Consider the following 20488-nt stretch of genomic DNA (forward strand, 5'->3'; position numbering starts at 1 on the left):
TTATACAAATTGAAAATTTATGGATCAGATGATATGATCACTGGGATTTGCTTCAATATAAATCTGTCTCGATATAATTGGTGGGAAGGAGTGGATGGAGGTATAAAATACAACTGACCTTGACTTAATAATGCTGAAGCTGAAAAGGGGGGGGGCAGGTATTACACTTTTATTTACCTTTGTGTATATATGAAAATTCCCATGATAAAAAGAAAAATAGAAAAAGAAAGATAACAATGAAAGGCAAGGAAGAATAAAAAAGAGGTAGAAAAAAGGAAAGAAAAGCAAGCAAGCATATGACATTGGTAGGGAATGGGAAGAAGTACAGAGAAAGCTATGTTTCCACTAATCCTCTTTTGCCTCAACTCCATCTCTTCACAAAACAGAAACAAAACAAAACAAAAACAAAGCAAAGGACCTACAATACTTGAAACAGTTTAGAATAGCAGAAAGAATAATGAACTAGCGACCTATTCGGCCTTAGCCTAGTGGCTAAGAGCATGGACTTGTAATCAAACACACACTTGGGTTTCAGCCTATGCTCCCCAAGTTATTTCCTTAGAGACCTTGGTAAGTTATTTAACTTTTCTATACCTCAGTTTCCACATCTATAAAATGCAGACAATAACATTATCTCCCTTGAGGACTTAGTATGAGAATTAAATGACATAATGCATGTAAAGAACCTGGCACAGAGGGAAAAGATTTTTTTTTAATCTGCTACTGGGTTTCAGTTTTTTAAACAGCTAACAAGCAAAATTAAGAAGTTAGACAATCACCCTGGTGGGTGTGGCTCAGTTGGTTGGAGTGTTGTCCCATACACTGAAAGGTGGCAGGCTTGATTCCTGGTCAGGGCACCTGCCTGGGTTGCGGGCTTGATCCCTGGTAGGAGGCATGCAGGAGGCAGTCGATCAATGTATCTCTCTCACATCGATGTTTCTCTCACTCTCTCCTCACTCTCTCCCCCTTCCTCCCTCTCTAAATAATCAATTTTAAAAAACATATTTTTTTAAAAAAGAGTTAAAAAACTAATAATATTAGGAATATAAATAAGTTAAATAACTAATTTAGCTTAAAAAAGGCAATTTGTACATACTTTTAGATAAGGCAGATTTGAACAGAAGCAGTTACTTTTCTCACCAAACTTATAATCACACTTAAAAAGAAAGATGAATACTTACCCAGTATATCAGAATATGTATTATGATTAAACAAATTATCTCAGAGCAAAAATCTTAATAATCTAACCTGTACCCCATTTACGGCAGAAATAATCAGACTGTAGAGTTTACAGTCCTGATCTTGAGAGGTTTTTAACTCATACTCATCTCCTCCCTCTCTCATAACTCATACTCATCGCCTTCCTCTCTCATAACTCATTTTCGCTTTGTCTTCAAACAAGCAAAGGTCTCCCTTCTTGAAACAAACCTTGACTTACTGATTTCTCCAAAGAACATCCTACATTTTCCTTTCATTGCATCCATTTCTTCACCAAACAACTCACAAACATTCATTGACCAACTTCCTTAAGCAAGGGTATGATATGAGTACATGAATAAGATACAATCTCTATATTCAAAGAATGTATAATATAGTTGGGAAGATATGATATACTTAAAAACTGAATACATTTTTTGCAAGTTTGAAATATTATATAATAAATTTAAAATTTAAAAATGTTTAAAATCTCTGCATTATGACTTTTAGCCCCACCACCCCAGTCAATCAAAAATATTTGAGAGTTTTTCATGTGAGGCAGTATTCTAAGCAGTGAGGGATTCAGCATAAACAAAGCAAACAAAATCCCCTCTCCAGAGTATCTCCTGACAGTCTTCTTTTAAAAACTAAGGGCCTTTTTGTCAGATCTCAAACTCCTTGACTTTTCTTTGGCATTTGACACTTATTTCATTGACTATTATAAAACACCAGCCCTGACTTATCTAAATTCAAATTCTATAGTTTTAATTCCTAATCTCCAACTGTCTTCATACAGTGGTTTTCAATGGTAATTTAGCAACTCACCTTCCCCTCCAAAACAAATCTTTTCCCAATTTCCATAACCATCAGAGATACTATTATACACTCCAACTCAAAACCTAAATGCCATCAGGACTCCACCCTTTCTCCATTCTCTACTGAAGAAATAAATATTCCTCACTCCTGGAATTCCCTTTCATTTTGAGTGAACTCTGCTAGTTTTAGCAGCCTGCCTCTCTCCACATGGCTCACTCACTCACTCACTCACTCACTCACTCACTCACTCACTCTTCCAGTGACTGTAAAGACTGACTGTCTTATCTAACTGTTGACTTTGGTAGGAGAAAGTGAACATATGTAATCCAGAGTTTACTTCTCCTCTGGGAGTAAATCTAATTCTGTAGTTTAGTGCATATCTGGAGATAAAAGTTACACTCAACATTTGTGTAACTAGCAATAAGAGTAATATCTGGGGTCCAATTTGCCTTATTTCTCAAAGAACTAGGTCAGGGAGGAATGTTCTATATTAGGGTAACTGTAATCACTAAATTTTCTAAGTTATAGAATTTCTAACTTTTCTGAATTTAAGAAATTAGACCTTGCCTGCTGCAGATGCTTCACAAAAATCATTCACCCTATTGAACACCTAGTGGGGGGAAAAAAAAGAAACAAAGCCAAGTCAGGAAAGCAATGTTGCCAAAAGTAGCAGAGCTACTTCAAAAGTTCCCTTATAGTAACAACATCAAGGGGCCACTTTTGCTTTTAAAAGCTATTTTTCTGGCAAAAAATTTGCAGAAAACTTAATTTCTGTAGTGTTTTGACATGAATTCTGAGGCAGCTATTTAGATGAGCTGAGTCACCATCTTATTTTAGAATCAGAAAGTATCTTGCAAATCTTTCTATAGTCATAATATTGTTTGAGAGAACTTTTAATCCCAGTTAGATACCTTTCTTAGTTTTAGGCAGTGACAAAATCCAAGTAATTACTTGAAAACTCCTCCAAAAGATGATTGAGACCATTACTTCTCAAGCACTAAAGCTAGAACTACACAATCAGGATGATGAAAGAAAGACTTTAAGACTTTAGGTATTGTCTCAGTAGAACTTGCCTGAAAAGGCTCAACAAGAAAAATTCAAACCCACAGAAAAGTTTCAAAAGTAGTACAATGAACACCCAGTCTTCATCTAAATTAACATTTTTCAACATTTGCTTTAATTCTGCATAAACACATTTTATTGTTATTTTTTATTTTGGTGAAACATTTTAGAATTCATTATAGACACAATATTCATTTCTAAATTCTAGCATGTACCTCCTAAGAATGACACCAACCTACCTGATAATACAACAACCAAATTCAGGATTACCATACTGATACAATATTATTATAGTCAATATTCAAATGTCACTAATTTATCCCAATAATGTCCTTTTCATAGCAATCTTTTAATTCTAGGATCCAATCCAGGATTACACATGGCATTTAGTTGTCATGTTTCTTTAGTTTCCTTTAACTTGGAAGTTTCTTTTTTTAAAATATGTTTTTATTGATATTTTTTTGAGAGAAAAGAAGGAGAGATAGGAACATGAATGTGAGAGAGAAATACTGATTGGCTGCCACCTGCACGCCCCTTATTAGAGACTGAGCCTGCAACCCAGGCATGTGCCCTGACTGGGAAATTGAACTAAGACCTCTCAATGTTTGTGACGACGCTCAGTCCACTGAGCCACACCAGCTGGATTGGAAGTTTCTTATAGCATGTTTTTATGACAGAGATACCTTTTTGAAGTTACAGGCTATTTTCTTGAGCAAAAGGGTTTGCCCTATTGTTTCTTCATAATCAGGTTATATATTTTTGGCAGAAATTCTACATGAGATACTGTGCTTTTTCAGTGCATTATGTCAGCAGACACGTTAATTTGTTCCATTACTGGTGATGCGAACTCTGTTCACTTGGTTAAGGTGCAGCCCAACAAATCTCTCCAAAATCGTTCTACTTAATAAACAGTTACATAACTAATACCCTCTAAAATTATTATGTAAGCTTACCTGTTCACACACATCACGGCACATCTGGTTATCCTTTGAATGATCACAACACAATGCACCTAAGAAGAAAAAATAAACACTTGATCTTGCTCACTTTTTTCGCTGAGCCAAACTGGCCAGGGCAATCTTGCTCACTTTTTAAAAATTTTATTAGTATTATTTTTTTAATCCTCACCCGAGGATATTTTTTTCCACTGATTTTTTGAGCTAGTGGAAGGGAGGAAGAGAGGGAAGGAGACAGAGAGAGAAACATTGACATTAAAGAGACACACTGTCTCCTGTACACATGCTGACCAGGGCTGGGGATCGAACCTGCAACCCAGATATGTGCCCTTGACCAGAACTGAACCCTTGACCCTTTGGTTCATGGGCTGACATTTTAACTATGGAGCCACACTTGCCAGGGTTGTTGTCTACTTTAAATAAACAAGATGGTTAAGCTAAACTGAATGGTTACACAAGCCATTTATTCAACAGATTATTATTATTTTTAATCCTCACCTGAGGATATTTTTCCATTTATTTTCAGACAGAATGGGAAAGAGAGAGAGAAACATCCATGTGAGAGAGACACATTGATTGGTTGCCTCCTACACGACCTCGACGAGGGCCCAGGACTGAACAACAGAATATTAGTATTATTCATTTTAATTCAATAAACCTTTACTGTGTATCTAGTAGAACCCAAGGACATACTAGGTTGGTTCTTGCCCTCAAAAAGCTTGTAGTCTAATAGGAGAGACTGTGGTGTATTATAGTTAATATATACTTTCCATGTGCCAGAATTTTACTAAGTTTGCTTTATGCATTATCTTATTCAACCCTTACAAATGCCCTATGGACTCTGTTCTGCTACTATATCTACAATGTAAAGTTAAATTTTTTAAAAAGTGAATTTTGTTTTGGACATGTTAAATTTAAGATTCCTATAGGATATACAGATGGAAATTTCAGTAAAGTCAGAAATCCAAGGCTAGATCGCAGGTAAAGCCAAGTCTAAAGATCCAAATTTGGAATCACCGGCATAAAGAAGATATATGGAACCCTGGCTGGTTTTGCACAGTGGTTAGAGCATTGGCCTACAGATCTAAGGGTCTCTGGTTCAATTCCCAGTCAAGAGCACATGCCTGGGCTTCAGATTCGATCTCCAGCCCAGGTCAGTGGTCATGCGGGAGGCAGCTGATTTCACAGGGATGTTTCTCTCTCTCTCCCTCCCTCTCTTCCACTTTCTCTACAAATCAATCATCAGGTGAGGATTAACCAAAAGAAAAAGAAAAAGTTATACGGAAATTAATGACATTGCCAAGGGGAAGTTCTAGTGAGAAGTAAACACATCACCAAATCCTAAAGAACAGCAATATCTGAGACATGGGAAGAAACAAAGCAAGAGATTGAGGTGGAATAGTAAGAAGGTGGCATCACAGAAGAGGGAGTAGCTAGTATTGTACACCACGACAGTCAGTTTAGATTGAAGACTCAAAAAAAGAAATGGATTTACTAATTAGGAGGCCCCTTAGTGACCCTCACAATGTACTTTCTGTGGAGTTGGTGGAAGTGAATGATATTAAAGAGTAAACCAGAGGTGAGGAAGTATAAACAGCAAATAAAGTTAGCTCTCAAGAAGTCTAGCAGTAATGGAAGGGAAAAAGAGAGTGGTGGTTACAGGAGGATGCAGGATCAAGGGAAGATTTTTTCTTTTTAAAAACATTTTTTTTCGCCCTGGCCGGTTTGGCTCAGCGGTTAGAGCGTCGGCCTGCGGTCTGGAGAGACCCGGGTTCGGTTCCCGCTAAAGGCACGTACTTCGGTTGCAGTTTGTCCCCGGCCCTGGTCGGTCGTGTGGGTGGCAGCCACTCGATGTGTTCCTTTCACATCGATGTTTCTCTCTCTCTCTCTCTTCCTCTCTCTCCCTCCCACTCTACCTGAACAAAAAATTGAAAAAAAAAAAAAAAAAAACAAAAAAAAAAAAACAAAACATTTTTTTTCTTTATTAAATTTTAGAGAGGAAGGGAGAGGGAAAGATAGAAATATCCATGAGACAGCGATTGGCCACCTCCTGCACACCCCCCACTGGGGATTGGGCCAACCTGGGAATGTGCCCTGACCATGACCTCTTGGTGCATGGGTCGAAACTCTACCACTGAGCCACACAGGGTGGAAGATTTTTCCATTGTTTTAGAGTGGCCTTTGTCTGAGGTTCCTGGAAGGTTCTAAATCCCTGGAATTTCCTGAGTAATAGGAATGTCTTTGTTATGCTAATGAGGCGACCCAAGGTCTCACTTAGGTATCTTCAGGGCCAGGATAGGCCATGTCAAAAAGGTCAGCCACATAAGAGGGTTGCAGTTTTGAGCACTAGATATCACCTCAATCTCCCAATCTCCAGGGGGATTGGAGATTGAATTCAATCACATGACGGAATCCTAATAAAGCTCTAGAAACCTAAGCTCAGTGGACTTTTCCTAGCCGGTGAATACAATGTTGTGCTAGGAGGACAATGTACACTGATTCCATGAGGAAAGGACACAGAAGCTCTGCATTTCCTCCCAGATCTCACCCTGTATGTCTCTTCACTTGACTGGTCCTCCTAATTTGTATCCTTTATAATTAAACTGTAACAATAACTACAGTGCTTCCCTGAGTTCTACAAATCATTCCAGTAAATCACTCATTCTGAGAGGGTCATGGGAGATCTGGATTTATAGCCAATTGGTCAGAAGCGTGGGTTGCCTGGGGACCCCCAAAGTGTGGCTGGTGTCTGAAGTAAGGGTAGTATTGTTGAGGCCCATGCCCTTTAACTTGTGGGGTCTGTTCTAACTGTGTGGTCAGTGCAGAATTGAATTACTGTATACCCAGCTGTGGACAAAACAGAATATAAGATGTGGGGCTAGGGATACAATAGTGAATAAATGTTACACTCTCTGACTTCATCCAAGTTACATTCTGATGGTAGAACAAAGTCTAGACAAGATGAAAAGATATAAGGGCATTCATAAATAAAGAGGTAATTTGACAGCCTCCATTTTCTCAATGAAATAGAGCTTAGGTCTGAAAACCAAAAGGGCTGAGATGGGGTTGGGGGCTTGGGCTGAAATTGTAGAGTTCTGAAACAGCTGCGCTGAAGAACAGAAAGAAGGCAACTGCAGATATGTTTCTCAAACTTGTGGTCTATTAAACAGTTTCATGAGTTGTTAATATCTATCCTCCAAGAGAAAAATGTTTCATATACAAATAAATTTGGAAATGATAAAAGTATTCTTTACTACAGGATTTCATGAGTCCTTTCATATGCTAATATTCATTATTAATCTCCTATAAAGGGATCTACATAGATTGATTTCTCATAGCACAGAACACTTTTTCATGCCAATTATTAACATTTCAGTGTCAGTTTGAGAAAATATCAAATAAGAGAAAAGAAACAATGTTGCTGAGCAGCATTATGGAACCAAAAAAACTCATAAATTGGCTACAGAAATAATCAGGAGGAGCCCGGCCAGTGTGGCTCAGTGGATTGAGTGCTGTCCCATGGATTTGAGGAGTCCTGGTTCAATTCCAGGTCAGGACACATGCCTGGGTTGCTGGCTTGATCCCCAGTAGGGGGCGTGTAGGAGGCAGCCGATTGATGTTTCTCTCTCACACAGATGTTTCTAGCTCTCTCTCTCTAAAATATCAATAAAAACATTAAAAAAAAATAATCAGGAGGGGAATGTTACTATTCTAGAGCAGTGATTTTCAATGTTTTTCATGTCATGGCACACATAAACTAATTACTAAAATTCTGCAGCACACCAAAAATTGTATTTTTTGCTGATCTGACCAAAAAAGGTATAATTTTTTTTTTTTTTTTAATCCTCATCCGAGGACATTTTTCCATTTTTTGTACAGACAGAGTGGGAGGGAGAGAGAGGAAGAGAGAGAGAGGGAAACATCGATGTGAAAGGGACACATCGAGTGGCTGCCACCCGCACGACCAACCAGGGCCGGGGACAAACTGCAACCGAGGTACATGCCCTTAGCGGGAACCGAACCCGGGTCTCTCCGGACCGCAGGCGGACGCTCTAACCGCTGAGCCAAACCGGCCAGGGCAAAAAAAGGTATAATTTTTAAAAAAGATTTTTAAAATTGATTTTTAGAGAGAGAGGAAGGAAGTGCAGGAGAGAGGAACATCATAGGGAGAGTGAAACGTTGATTGGCTGCCTCCCGAACACTCCCTATTGGGAAACATGCCCATAACCCAAGCATGTGCCCTGAATGACCAGGAATCTAACCAGCAACCCTTGGGACAATGCCCAACCAAGCCTCACCGGCCAGGATGGTATAATTTTGATTCATTCACACCAGACAATTATTGTTGTGTTGGCTGTTGTCATTTTTTTATTTGACAATCTAAGGGAAAAGAGGTCAGTGGCCCTGATTAAAAATTCTTGCTGCTGAACACCAATTGAAAGTTCCTGCTCTAACACAAAGGTCATACAAGGGCAGAAAATCCAGCTCATCAAGAGCAAAGATAACCCAGGATAACATATGGTCCCAATAAGCAGAGGCTTAGCAAAAAGTAAACAATTAGGCAGGCAAAAGTCTGATTTGGGCCTAGAGATTTTTAAAAAACTTTCTTGGAGCAAAGGTCTACTTAGAACAGGAACATAAAATGTGTTATAATTCAAACTTCAACAACAATGGAAGGTTTTATTAAAAATATAAATATAAAAAGCCAATTTTTTTTCCTATTTAATGGTGAAGGTTAAATTTATAGTGGAATGAACCCCCTCAGGTTAAATTTTGAAATAATTCTTTTTTCTTTCATTAAGAAAATAAAGAGTCCTGGCTGGGTAGCTCAGCTGGTTGGAGGGTCATCCTGTACACAAAAAGATTTCGGGTTCAATTACCAGTCATACCTAGGTTGCTGTTTGGGTCACTGCTCAGGGTCAGGATAGGAAGCAACTAATCGATCTCTCTCTCTTTTACCCCTCTTCTTCTTTTTCTAAAATCAGTAAAAACATATCCTCAGGTAAGAACTAATTAAAAAGAAAGAGCCCTGGCCAATTTGGCTCAGCAGTTAGAGCGTTGGCTCGAGGACCAAAGAGTCGTGGGTTTGATTCCAGCCAAGGGCCTCTCTCATATTGATGTTTCTCTCTCTCTCTCCCTCCCACACTATCAGAAGATAAATGGAAAAATGTCTTTGGGTGAGGACTGAAAAAAAAGAAAGAAAGAAAACAAGAAGAAAAATGACCTATGCTCTCACTGTCCTGCCAGAACCTGTGTTGACATTTTGACATATTTCCTTCTAGTCTTTCCAAATGCCTGATATTTCTGAAAAAATGGGATTAAAGAGAACAGCCTAAAGTCTTCTGGCAATAACTCCCTTCTCCCTCACAACCAAGCATTCCTCTGTAATAGCACATTTCCTCCCTGGAGAAAACCGCCACCCTCCGTTGAACAGGCTCTATTCTTTAACTTTAGCCATTATTATATTGGTACACATCTTTCTTCCTTTAGAACAAGAAGAAATTATTAGAATCTTTAACAATGCATATTTTTCAAAAAATAAATGTCTATAAATAGGTATCAATTCATATGTCTTCATTAAGAATGGGGAGAAGGGTTTCAAATGCAATTAATGTGGCAGTGAAAGTTCTTTATCTTTTTTAGAACTATTAAAATGGATTAATTGAGTCAGTCAAATAGTATAGTGCAAAAAAATTCTATAAGGCCTAACATTTTATACAAGACAATGAATTTTAGAAATTTGTTTTTATAATTTGATTCTAATCTAATTTCTTGTTTTTAAAGAAAAACTATTCTCATAAAGTGGAATTGAACAAATAAAGGTAAATTAGTTCAAAATAAAAATGGATGCCCTGGCCAGTTGCTCAATGGTTAGAGCATCAGTCCTCAGACCAAAGAGCTGAGGGTTCAATTCCGGTCACATACCTCAGTAGTGTCTCGGTCCCCATCCCTGGTCGAGGTCGTGCGGGAGGCAACCAATTGATACGTCTCTCTCACATCGGTGTTTCTCTCTATCTCACTCTCTCCCTCCCACTCTATCTGAAAATAAATGGAAAAATATCCTTGGGTGAGGATTAAAAAAAACATATAGATACTGACATAATGAAAATAAAAAGCACAAGTGTTATTCTCATTTAAAAAATTAGACTAAATGTCCTATTTTTCTTTTTGTTTTTTTTTAATCCTCACCCGAGGATATTTTTCCATTTATCTTCAGACAGAGTGGGAGGGGAAGAGAGGGACTGAAAAGGAGAGAGAGAGAAACATGGATGTGAGAGGGGCACATCAACTGGTTGCTTCCCAGACGACCCCGACCAGGGTTGGGATGAACCACAACTGAGGTACATGCCTTTGGCCGGAATCAAACACAAGACTCATTGGTCCAAAGGCCACCGCTCTACTGCTGAGCCAAACTGGCCAGGGCAAAATGTCCTATTTTTCATTGTTATTCCAAGAGTCTGTAATTATAAAATTAATAAAAACCAAAAACTGATTACTAAAGGCCATGTATGTTGCGTTTAAGAAGGTATTAGTTTAACCTAGAACTATGCAGGCAGAATTATCCAATAATTAGAAACATCAAGGTTTGGCTGCTGGTTTGGGCCACATGTGTACTAAAGATAGGCAAGTAAGCAGGAAGCACATGCTCCAGCCACAAGGAAAAAAATGCAACTTCTAAGACCAACCAGCATTTAAAAAAATAAATACACACCCTAATTTAAACTAAAATATTCATAGAATTATAGGATTTTTGAAGTTAAAAGGGATTTTGCCATAGAAGCCTCCCAAACGCTATAATTCAATTGGGTTAATGAAAAGCTATTTTTGTTTTCTTTTCTAAAGAAAATAAAGATACCCTCTAATTAATGACTTCCTAAAGAATTACTAAAACAGAACATGTATGTCCCAAACCACTGATGGAGAAAAACTAAACCAGAGCTAATACTGGAAAAAAGTCATTCTAAATAAAAAAGACATGTTAATAAAAAAATCTGATTTTACTTTTAGTCAAATTTTTATTTTCAAAACAGTCTGGAAATTGACAATCACTTGAAATGTTTAAATGACAACTGCAACTTTAATTTATAAATGCATTCTTGCAATTGTTACATTTATCCCTTTAAAATATGTTTGTTTGTGTGTGTGTGTGTGTGTTTGTGTGTATACTATATCATTGGCCAATGACAAGTCACAGTAAAATGATTATCCATTCATATAACCCAACCACCTGGGTTCAATATTGCTAACATCTTGTCACCTTGTCATACTGCTTTACCTATCTATCTGGACAGCCATATATATATATTTTTTTCCCCCTGAATCATTTGCAAGTTACAGATATCCTTCTCCATTGCTTGCCTCATACTGCACTACTGCAACAATCAATTATATTCATTTGATTCTATTACCAATATGACTGCCAGATTAATTTTTTAATAGCCCTTTCATAATATCACTCATTTGATCAAGGGCCTACAATGGCTTCCTGCTATTCTTATTCTAAATTTTCCAAATCTTCTAACCTTCCCTTCCCTGACATTCCATTATTTGTTAACAAGGAAGGCCTACATTTACCTTGAACACAGCTTTCTGCCTGAAATGCTCAGTGCCCTCTCCTGCTGACCAGATCTCACCTCAACTCTTAGTAAGACTTTCTTCTCCAATAACTCCAAGCCATGTTGGTTTTTCTTTCCTTTTTTTTGTTTGTTATTTAAGGCCTTACTATTCTAGTCAGGATTGGAGACTTTAACACTTAACTCTTCTCTTATCATTTCATGTCTATACTTATGGTATCCCCAGACTGGCTGTAAACTTCTTATACCCATTTGACACAGTGCTCAACTCAAAGATTTTTTATGACTGACTAGTAAGTAATACTTTCCTAGTTATACTATGCCTTTTTATAAGGAAAAAAAAGTACAAAAAATTGTATTTCCCTTACTATACCACTTCAGTACCATATTTCATATGGTGATCAACCCATAATTTAACAAACATCATATGAGTTTTTGGCTTCGGTCAAAAGATAAATTGGTCCCAATTATATATCATGCACAGAGATATGCAACCAGTTGGTGGTAGGCTCTGCACCTATAAGGTCAAGAAGAGCTGGGGCAGGGAAAATTGAAGTTTTATGGTGGTGCAAACATCCTGAATTAAAAGAGGAAGCTCATTGGTGGAGAGTGGGAACAAACGAGATGCACAAGAGAGAACCAACTGGAGGTAGACAGAGACTGTCTCCAAAAGTAGTCTTAGTTGCTCTGGCCAGTTTGGCTCAGTGGTTAGAGCATTGGCCTGTGGTCCAGAGAGACCTGGGTTCCCGCTAAGGACATGTACCTCAGTTGCAGTTTGTGCCCGGCCCTGAATGGGTTGTGCGGGTGGCAGCCACTCGATGTGTCCCTTTCACGTCGATGTTTCTCTCTCTCCCTCACACTCTATCTGAACAAAAAATAGAAAAATGTCCTCGGGTGAGGATTAAAAAAAAAAAAGTAGTCTTAGTTCCTGGAAGCTTTGCATTCCCCATAATTGTTCCTGAAGTATGTTGTGCTGAATTTCCCACCCTAGGATTTCTTTTTTATTTTATTTTATTTATTTTATCCTCACCCGAGGACATTTTTCCATTTTTTGTTCAGGTAGAGTGGGAGGGAGAGAAAGGAACAGATAGAGAGAAACATCGATGTGAAAGGAACACACCGAGTGGCTGCCACCCGCACGACCCACCAGGGCGGGGGACAACCTGCAACCCAGGTATGTGCCCTCAGCGGGAACTGAACCCGGGTCTCTCAGGACCACAGGCTGACGCTCCAACCGCTGAGCCAAACCGGTCAGGGCTCCCACCCTAGGATTTCTATGTGCTCCCCTGTTAGATGCTATATAACTAGCCCCCTAATCTTGAGCCACCTTGGTTTCTGTTCCTTTGGGGGTCAAAAGAACCTTAACCCAGATAGACATCATTATGAAACAACTAAAGCAAATGACTCTCTTACGGTCTTCTCCCCAGATACTACTAATAGCTAGTATTCTTGGGTAATTCTCTGCCTACTCTATGCTGCAGGCCTCCAATTTACATCTAAAAATATGAATGCAAAAAATAATAAATAAATAAGAGTGCGAATGTCTGGCTTCCAGTGATATAGTCCATGGTCAGAATGTTTCTCTCAATACTATCCTTTCCTTGAAGTCTTCTTTGTGTTATCTATGTGCTTTACAACATCCATCACATTATGTGATATATACCTGACTAAATCACATGATTTTTCCTCTAATATATTCTTCAGATTTAGAATATAAGTGGATATGTACTAATATAACCACATAATATTAGCAATGTAGTTATACATTTTTGGTGATATTTAATGTCTGAATTTCCCACTAAATCATAAACCCCATGAAAACAGAGACCATGCTGTTTTCAACTACCACTTTATACTTAGTGCCTATCATGGTGTCTGGCACTATTACCAGCTTAACAAATATTTGCTGAATGGATTACTGACAGGTATGAACTTTAGCTTAATAAGCAATGGACCGGGGAGAGTTATTCCTAATATCCATCTTAAACATGTTAAAAAATGGACCTTTGATTATCTTCCTAGCTAACCTGCCAACCTCTTCCAATCAGCTCCTCCCCATCTTCCTGACAACAAATGGTATCATTTCTTACTTAGTTGTACAAGGTAAAAGTCCATGAGTAATCTTTAATTCCTCCTTTCCTCACTTCCTACATCCAATCCATCAGCAATATACCTTGAGTATCTCTTCTACCTTTACCACCCTCTGCTCTAAGTAACCATTATCTCCTGCATCAACTGCAATGGGCTTCTCTAGTCACCCTATTTTTACTTCTACCCACTATAATTGCTTTTTTTTTTAATTTTAGAGGAAGGAAGAGGGAGGGAGGGAAGGAGACAGACACAGAGAAACACTGATGTGAGGGAGAAACATGGATCGGTTGCCTTCTGTAAGTGCCCCAGCTGAGGATCAAATCCACAACTTAGGTATGTGCCCTAATGGGTAATTGAACCTGAAACCTTTTGGTATATGGGATGATGCTCCAACCAACTAAGCCACCCGGCCAGGACTCATTGTTTTATTTTTTAATTCAGCAGGCAAGGTAATCTAAAATATAAATCAAAACACACATCTCTTACTTAAGAGTCTATTGGTTTTTATCTATACACAAAATAAGATCCACAAATCCATTTGTGGCTTTTTGCAAGGCTCAGAACCATTTAGCCCTAGCCTACTGCCTAGTTCATTTTGTTGCAACCATACTGACTGCTCCTTCTTGCCTTAGGGCCTCTGCACTTTCTGGTCCCTACTCACCTTTCCTAAGGACAGATCTTGGTTCTGAACTTTACCTTCTGAACTCTCATCACTATGTAAAGAACCACTCTCCCTCAACTCACACAATTTTCTATGTTATCATCTGGTTTCCTTCATAGCATACTTATCACTACCAGAAATCATTTTACTTATGTTTACTGTCTATTTCTCCTTTATTAGACTGTAAGCTCCTCAAGAGCATCAATCCTACACCTAGAATAGTACCTGATATATAGTAAGCAATCAATAAATACTATTTTTGAATAAACACTTCTAGTATCTGTTGTGCTCTTTTAAAAACCACATTTTTAATATATAAAAACCACCTCTTGACATTACTCCACTTTCTTCCAGAAGTGGCACGTGGGGAAAAGTATGATTAATGAACGATTGCTTGAATCTATGGATATAAGACAGGGACTTTTAGCAGCACATCAGAATAAACGGTCATATCTGGTCTATCACCAATCCTAGTTGTTTCTGCAGTGTGTGGGCCAAGATACTTCTTTGGAAATGAAATCTGCTTCTTATTACTTTCTTCTAGATAGGCATTTGCTTTTTCTAACTTAAAATTTATTACATTCTTTTTCAAGATTCTGGGCTGACTATTACATAATTCCTTAAATGTCAACTTATTGAAACCTAGCCCTTAATTTTACATCTTTTCCTCTTTTGTACTATTACAAAACATCTTAAATAGAAACAGAGCTATTATCAGGTGCCATGACAGATCCAGTACAGCTTAAGTTTCCATCCCAGCCTTCAAAGGGAACAGAAGTGTGTGCTGGGATTGGGGAGGATGGGGGTGGAATTGGAAAGTACACTGGAATAAGAAGTGTGGCATTATTCCAATGCAGAGAGTGTGACCAAGCTTCTCAAGAGATAATAATCATTGAGCCAGTAATATCACTCCTTTACCTCCACCTTTCCATCTCCCCTGAATAGGAATGAAAATCTCTAGGTCAGAACAGATAAGACTTGTAAAGTCTTGCCCTGGCTGGTTTGGCTCAGCGGTTAGAGCGTCGGCCTGCGGTCCAGAAAGACCGGGGTTTGGTTCCTGCTAGGGGCACGTACCTCGGTTGTGGTTTGTCCCCGGCCCTGGTTGGGTTGTGTGGGTGGCAACCACTTGATGTGTCCCTTTCACGTCGATGTCCCCCCACCCCCCAACAAAATATCGAAAAGTGTCCTCGGGTGAGGATAAAAAAAAAAGACTTGTAAAGTCTTACACCAAAGGAGACAAGTGTACCCAACTTTGAACAGGGTAAAGACGGGAACGAAGACTGTCTGAGCAGGAATACAAACTCAGCCTTCATTGAAATGCAATTTAATATTGTGCTCTCAATTTCTGTTTAGGATTGAAGAACATTTTCCACTCTTTCTACAGATATACAGTGGAAGCTTTTGTCCAGTGTATTACTCAATAGCCTTTATGTAAAGAAACAGGTAATAAATACTTCCTAGAATTTAGTACAAGGGACAAATCTCACATTTAGATCAAACTAGAATTTTTCTTTTTATCAAATAATGCAAACTACATGCTGTCATGGACTTTTAGAGCTAAAAGGGCCTTTACAAATCATCTAGCCCAGCGTTTTCTAAAGTGTGCTTTAGGTGCTATAAAGGAAAAAGAGTTCTGTAAGCAAACAAGTTTCTATCTTTCTATAATAAATTTTTGATATAAATCATGTTAAATTAATTCAACAGGGAGGCCATTAGACTGAGGTGGCTTTTGTGCCGTCCTTAATGGTCCACCTAAGCAAACCAAAACCTAAGCCTATAATACGTTACAGTTAAGAAATTGAAACGTAAAGACAACCCATCACAAACAGCTGTCTAAGCTTTCCCAAATAAGATCCACTTAAACTACAGCCAATCAAATAATTTGCTTTGTTTCCACCTCTTCTCTATAAAGCCTTTCTCTGAGCTCCTGTCACTTCCTCTTTGGATCAATTGTTGCTCAACTAAACTCTTAAATTTTTAATATGCCTCAGTTTATATATTAATAATTACCTAATACAAAATTCATCCTTTTGCCCTGGCCAGTGTGATTCAGTGGTTAGAGCATCGGCCCAAGGACCAAAGGGTCTTGGGTTTGATTTCCAGTCAAGGGCACATTGAACCTGGGTTGCAGGTTCGATCTCTGGCCCTGGTTGGGATGCATATAAGAGACAAACAATTGATATGTCTCTCTCACATCAATGTTTCTCTCTTTGTCTCCCTCCCTCTCTTCCACTCTCTCTAAAAATCAATGGAAAAAATATCCTCAGGTGAGGATTAAAAAAAAATTCATCCTTTTAAATTGTACAATTCAGTTGTTTTAGTATATTCATGAAGTTCTCCAACCAGCACCACAATCTAACCTTAGAACATTTTCATCACCCTAAAAAGAAACCCCATACCCATTAGCAGTCATTTCCCCGTTCCCCCAGCAAATAAGTTTCTTTACCACAGGAATCCTTGGACCGTTTATTGGGAATCTAATCTGTTTTGTTTGTTTGTTTGTTTTTTTAATTTATAAGAAAGGGGTACAATGTACAGTGTTTCCCAAACTTATTTAAAAGCTACCATCTAGTGTTTACTATGTGCTATTCTAAATGCCATATATATGGTGTGGATAATAGAGCACAAAGAGACTAAGGCTAAGTAACCTGTTCAAGTATTCTTAACTACTATCATCCACAGAACTAACTAGTTGTGAGATGAGAATGAACAACTAGTATTCAATGGACCATAACTTTGGAAATGCTTTAGTTCAATATCTTTAACTTAATGAGACAAATGGGGCCCAGAAAGGTAAGCTGATTTAGCTAAGAATACAAAGCTATTTCTTCTCTCTCCCACTCCTTTGATTTCCATCTTATTGACAGCTAAATTTAGAACCCAAATCAATTAATTAATCCCAGGTTCCTGATATAATTCTCTCCCTTCTTCAAAGACTTTCTGTTCTTAAAAACAAGCAGACAAACAAAATTTTTTTTTATCCTCACCCCGAGGACATTTTTCTATTTTCAGATAAAGTAGGAGGGGGAGAGAGAGAGAGAGAGAAACGTCGACGTGAAAGGGACACATCGAGTGGCTGCCACCCGCACAACCCAACTAGGGCCGGGGACAAACTGCAACCAAGGTACATGCCCTTAGTGGGAACCGAACCCGGGTCTCTCTGGACCGCAGGCCAATTCTCTAACCGCTGAGCCAAACTGGCCAGGGCCAAACAAAAAATTTTAACATTGTAAGCTACCTAAAAAACCTGTTGGGGTTAAAAGAAACCAAAAACACCTGTTGGGGTTGGTTTTGCTCTTTCTAGGTGTAAGTTCTTTCAGTAAACAATGCACTGCTCCACCGCTTTTGCATGTCCAAATCTCAGCCATCTTTTAATGTCTAGTGCAGTTGGGGAATCACTCAATTTTCCTTCCACCCGAGGCGGACGTCATCTCTCTCCCTCTGTGGACCCCCAGCCCATCATCTCCTCTGGACACTCCTGCCTTGACTTCCAGCAGCCTGTGTCCTGTTGTACCCCACTTCCTAGCCAGAACGCTGCTGGAGGGCAGGAAATCGCACCAACTCCTAAAGCCCGGCATGGGAGAGACGCTCCATAAGTACTGAACACGTTGCTATCCCCTCTCGGTTTAATTCCTCTGGAGCAAGAACAAAACTCTCCTCGAGCCTGCCAGCCCTCGGAGCGCGGGGCTGACTGGTTTTTAATGTCTCTCGCCGGAGCCCTGCGCTGCCTCCGACACACAGGCACCCACGGCGAACCGCAGCGCAATCGGACCGGGAAGGCTGGGCCCATTCTCTTCTGGGACTTGAACCTGGCAGGCTGTGGGGCCCGTCAATGCTCGTCCCGAGGCTGGCCTTTCTGAACCCAGCGAGGGTCAAGTAACAATAACTGGTCAGGGCGGCGGTGGGGTGGCTGCACCTCCGAAACCCATCCAACCCTCGCGACGATCCTGGGCAAAGGCATTTCACCCTTTTCTGACACCGACCCGAGTCTGGTAAGATCAGGGACGAGCTGGGTGCCCAGTCCGGTGGGTGACAGAGCAAGGCCTCGAACGTGGGTCACAGCTCCCCGTTCAGCAGCTCTTCGGGGCGGGGAGAGCGAGGGTGGAGGGATGTCCTCGCTCGTCCCGCCTCGGCACCCCTCCCCGCATGCCCGGACCTCCGGCTCCCGGGTCACCGGACGTGGGCCGGGTCCGGGGGTCGCGCGTCCCCCCGCCCCCAGCCCCGCGCCATCTTGGAGCGCTGAGGCGGCCGCTCCGGACCGCCCCGAACCGCTGCTCCAGCAGTTCCTCACCCGCACTGCCCGGGGGCAGGCCCCCTGCCACCTCCGCGACCCCCGCCACGGCCAGGAGAAGGAGCAGCGCAACTCGCGGAGAGGTCCGGACGGTCGCCATGTCCGGGCCGGGAGGTCCGGGGCCGCGGGATGCTCGGACCCAGCCTGGCCGCCGCCGCTGCTTGCGGAGGCCCCGCCCCGGCGCCCTGGACCTTTGGCGATTGGCGGCGGCGCGCTCAAGCCCCGCCCCCAGCCTCAAGGAGTGTCCTAAACCTGCTGGGGGCGGGAACGTGCCGGCGACCCTGGCTCTTTGTTGTGGCCCAGCTGTGAGTCGGCTGCCGCAGCCAAGACCCCCTGCCAGCGTTCTCCAAGGGAGGAGTCGGAATGTCAGACCTGGAAGGGCCCTTAGAACCTCCCGCGGTTTGCAGATCAGGCCCTTGAGGCTCAGAGAGGGGACACACCTGCCTAAGATCACACCGCAAATTCGCCTGAGAACTAAGACGAAGTTCTTAGTTGAACCAAAGTGACTTGTCCCTTTCGTGTACCCTCGGTAGTCCTCTTAATATCCTTTCTGTTCCGACGGAGCCTCACACCCAAAGAAGGCGAGTCACCCGGGACAACTCGGTCTCCCCTAAAGTCTGAGGGGCTCTGCTGCAGACACAGTCCCCTGACAAGGGCCTGAGACACAGATTCACCCCCAAAGTTCTTTGGCATACGTCACTTCAATGTGTCATGGATGTATTATTAAGCACCTAATCCTATCGGGAAAAGGTTGGGGGAGGAATGCTGATGTATCTAGATATGGAGAGTATTGAATGTCAGGGTTAGACTTTAAGAGACAGTTTGAAGGTGGGTTCCCACTCCACCCCTTACTCCTCCCCACCCCCCGCCGCTACTGTGGGTACGTTTTAGACGGTACAGTGGCTAGCAAAGCACTCACTCTCTCGCTCTCTCCTTGCTGGTCTTCCTCTCTCTGTCCCTGAATTAATGAATACCTTTTCCCTCTCTCTTCCCTTAAAAAAGAAAGGAAGGAATGAAGGAAAAAGAAAGAAAAGCATAACCAGAGTTAATTTTTAAAAATTACTTAATATCATTAAATATGCAGTGTTTACTTTTCTCTTATGTCTCATAATTTCCTTTTACAGTTTTTCAGGTTCCAAACAAAGCCCATATATGAAGTTGGTTTGCATGTCTTTTAGGTCTTTTTAAACCTATTCTCTCTCTTTCAAGTTTACAAAAGGAAACCATGAATAAGTTATGATAATCTTTCTAAAACACTGCTCTGATGACAACTCTCTTGCTTCAAATTCTCTGAGAGGCCATCTTTTTTCTTACGGGATAGAATGAGTACAATTATTTAACATGGTGTCAGAGGTTCTTAGCAATTGGACCCAAACAGCTTTTTCAGCTTCATTTCCACACGCTCCCTGTACTCCTGCCATCATCCTTTCAGACCCTCTTATCTTGTTCCAGACCTCTTGATTGCTTTCACCCCTCTTTCACAACATGTATCTCCTCTGCCCCAAATTTTCCAATTATTGTGGTAACTTGGCTTAGGTGAGGGAACTAAGAGGGTTGCTCTGGGCCCAATTAGGCCCTAGGACATGAGCAGGAAGAGGGCTCTATGTAAAGTGACTGACACATCTTGCTTTACCTGGGACTGTCCTGATTTCAAAACTGAAGTCCCACGTCCCTGGAACCTCATTAGTCCCAGGTAAAATGGGACAGTTGATCTCCTTAGTTCTGTACACTTCAGAAAATGTCATAAGGAAACCTGTAAGGGGATTTCCATATGGAAAAATGGGGTCATACAAGTAATTGATACCACTCCCAAGGTCATTCAGTAGGTGGACTGATTGCT

The 20488-nt window shown here is 40.6% G+C and overlaps 1 protein-coding gene across 1 annotated transcript in view; it reads right to left on the minus strand.

Moving 5' to 3' along the window:
* Window positions 1-18802, minus strand: part of RECK (reversion inducing cysteine rich protein with kazal motifs) — a 75536-nt gene extending 56734 nt beyond the window's left edge. Inside the window, exons 1-2 of the mRNA XM_036261847.1 lie at window positions 18649-18802; window positions 4029-4087 (exon numbers count right to left, since the gene is read on the minus strand). Coding sequence (XP_036117740.1) covers window positions 4029-4087; window positions 18649-18748 — 159 coding nt within the window. The 5' untranslated portion in view covers window positions 18749-18802. The remainder of the gene's footprint in view (window positions 1-4028; window positions 4088-18648) is intronic.
* Window positions 18803-20488: the final 1686 nt, after the last annotated feature.

This window comes from Molossus molossus, unplaced genomic scaffold (genome assembly GCF_014108415.1).
Source record: "Molossus molossus isolate mMolMol1 unplaced genomic scaffold, mMolMol1.p scaffold_m16_p_14, whole genome shotgun sequence".
Lineage (NCBI taxonomy): Eukaryota > Metazoa > Chordata > Mammalia > Chiroptera > Molossidae > Molossus > Molossus molossus.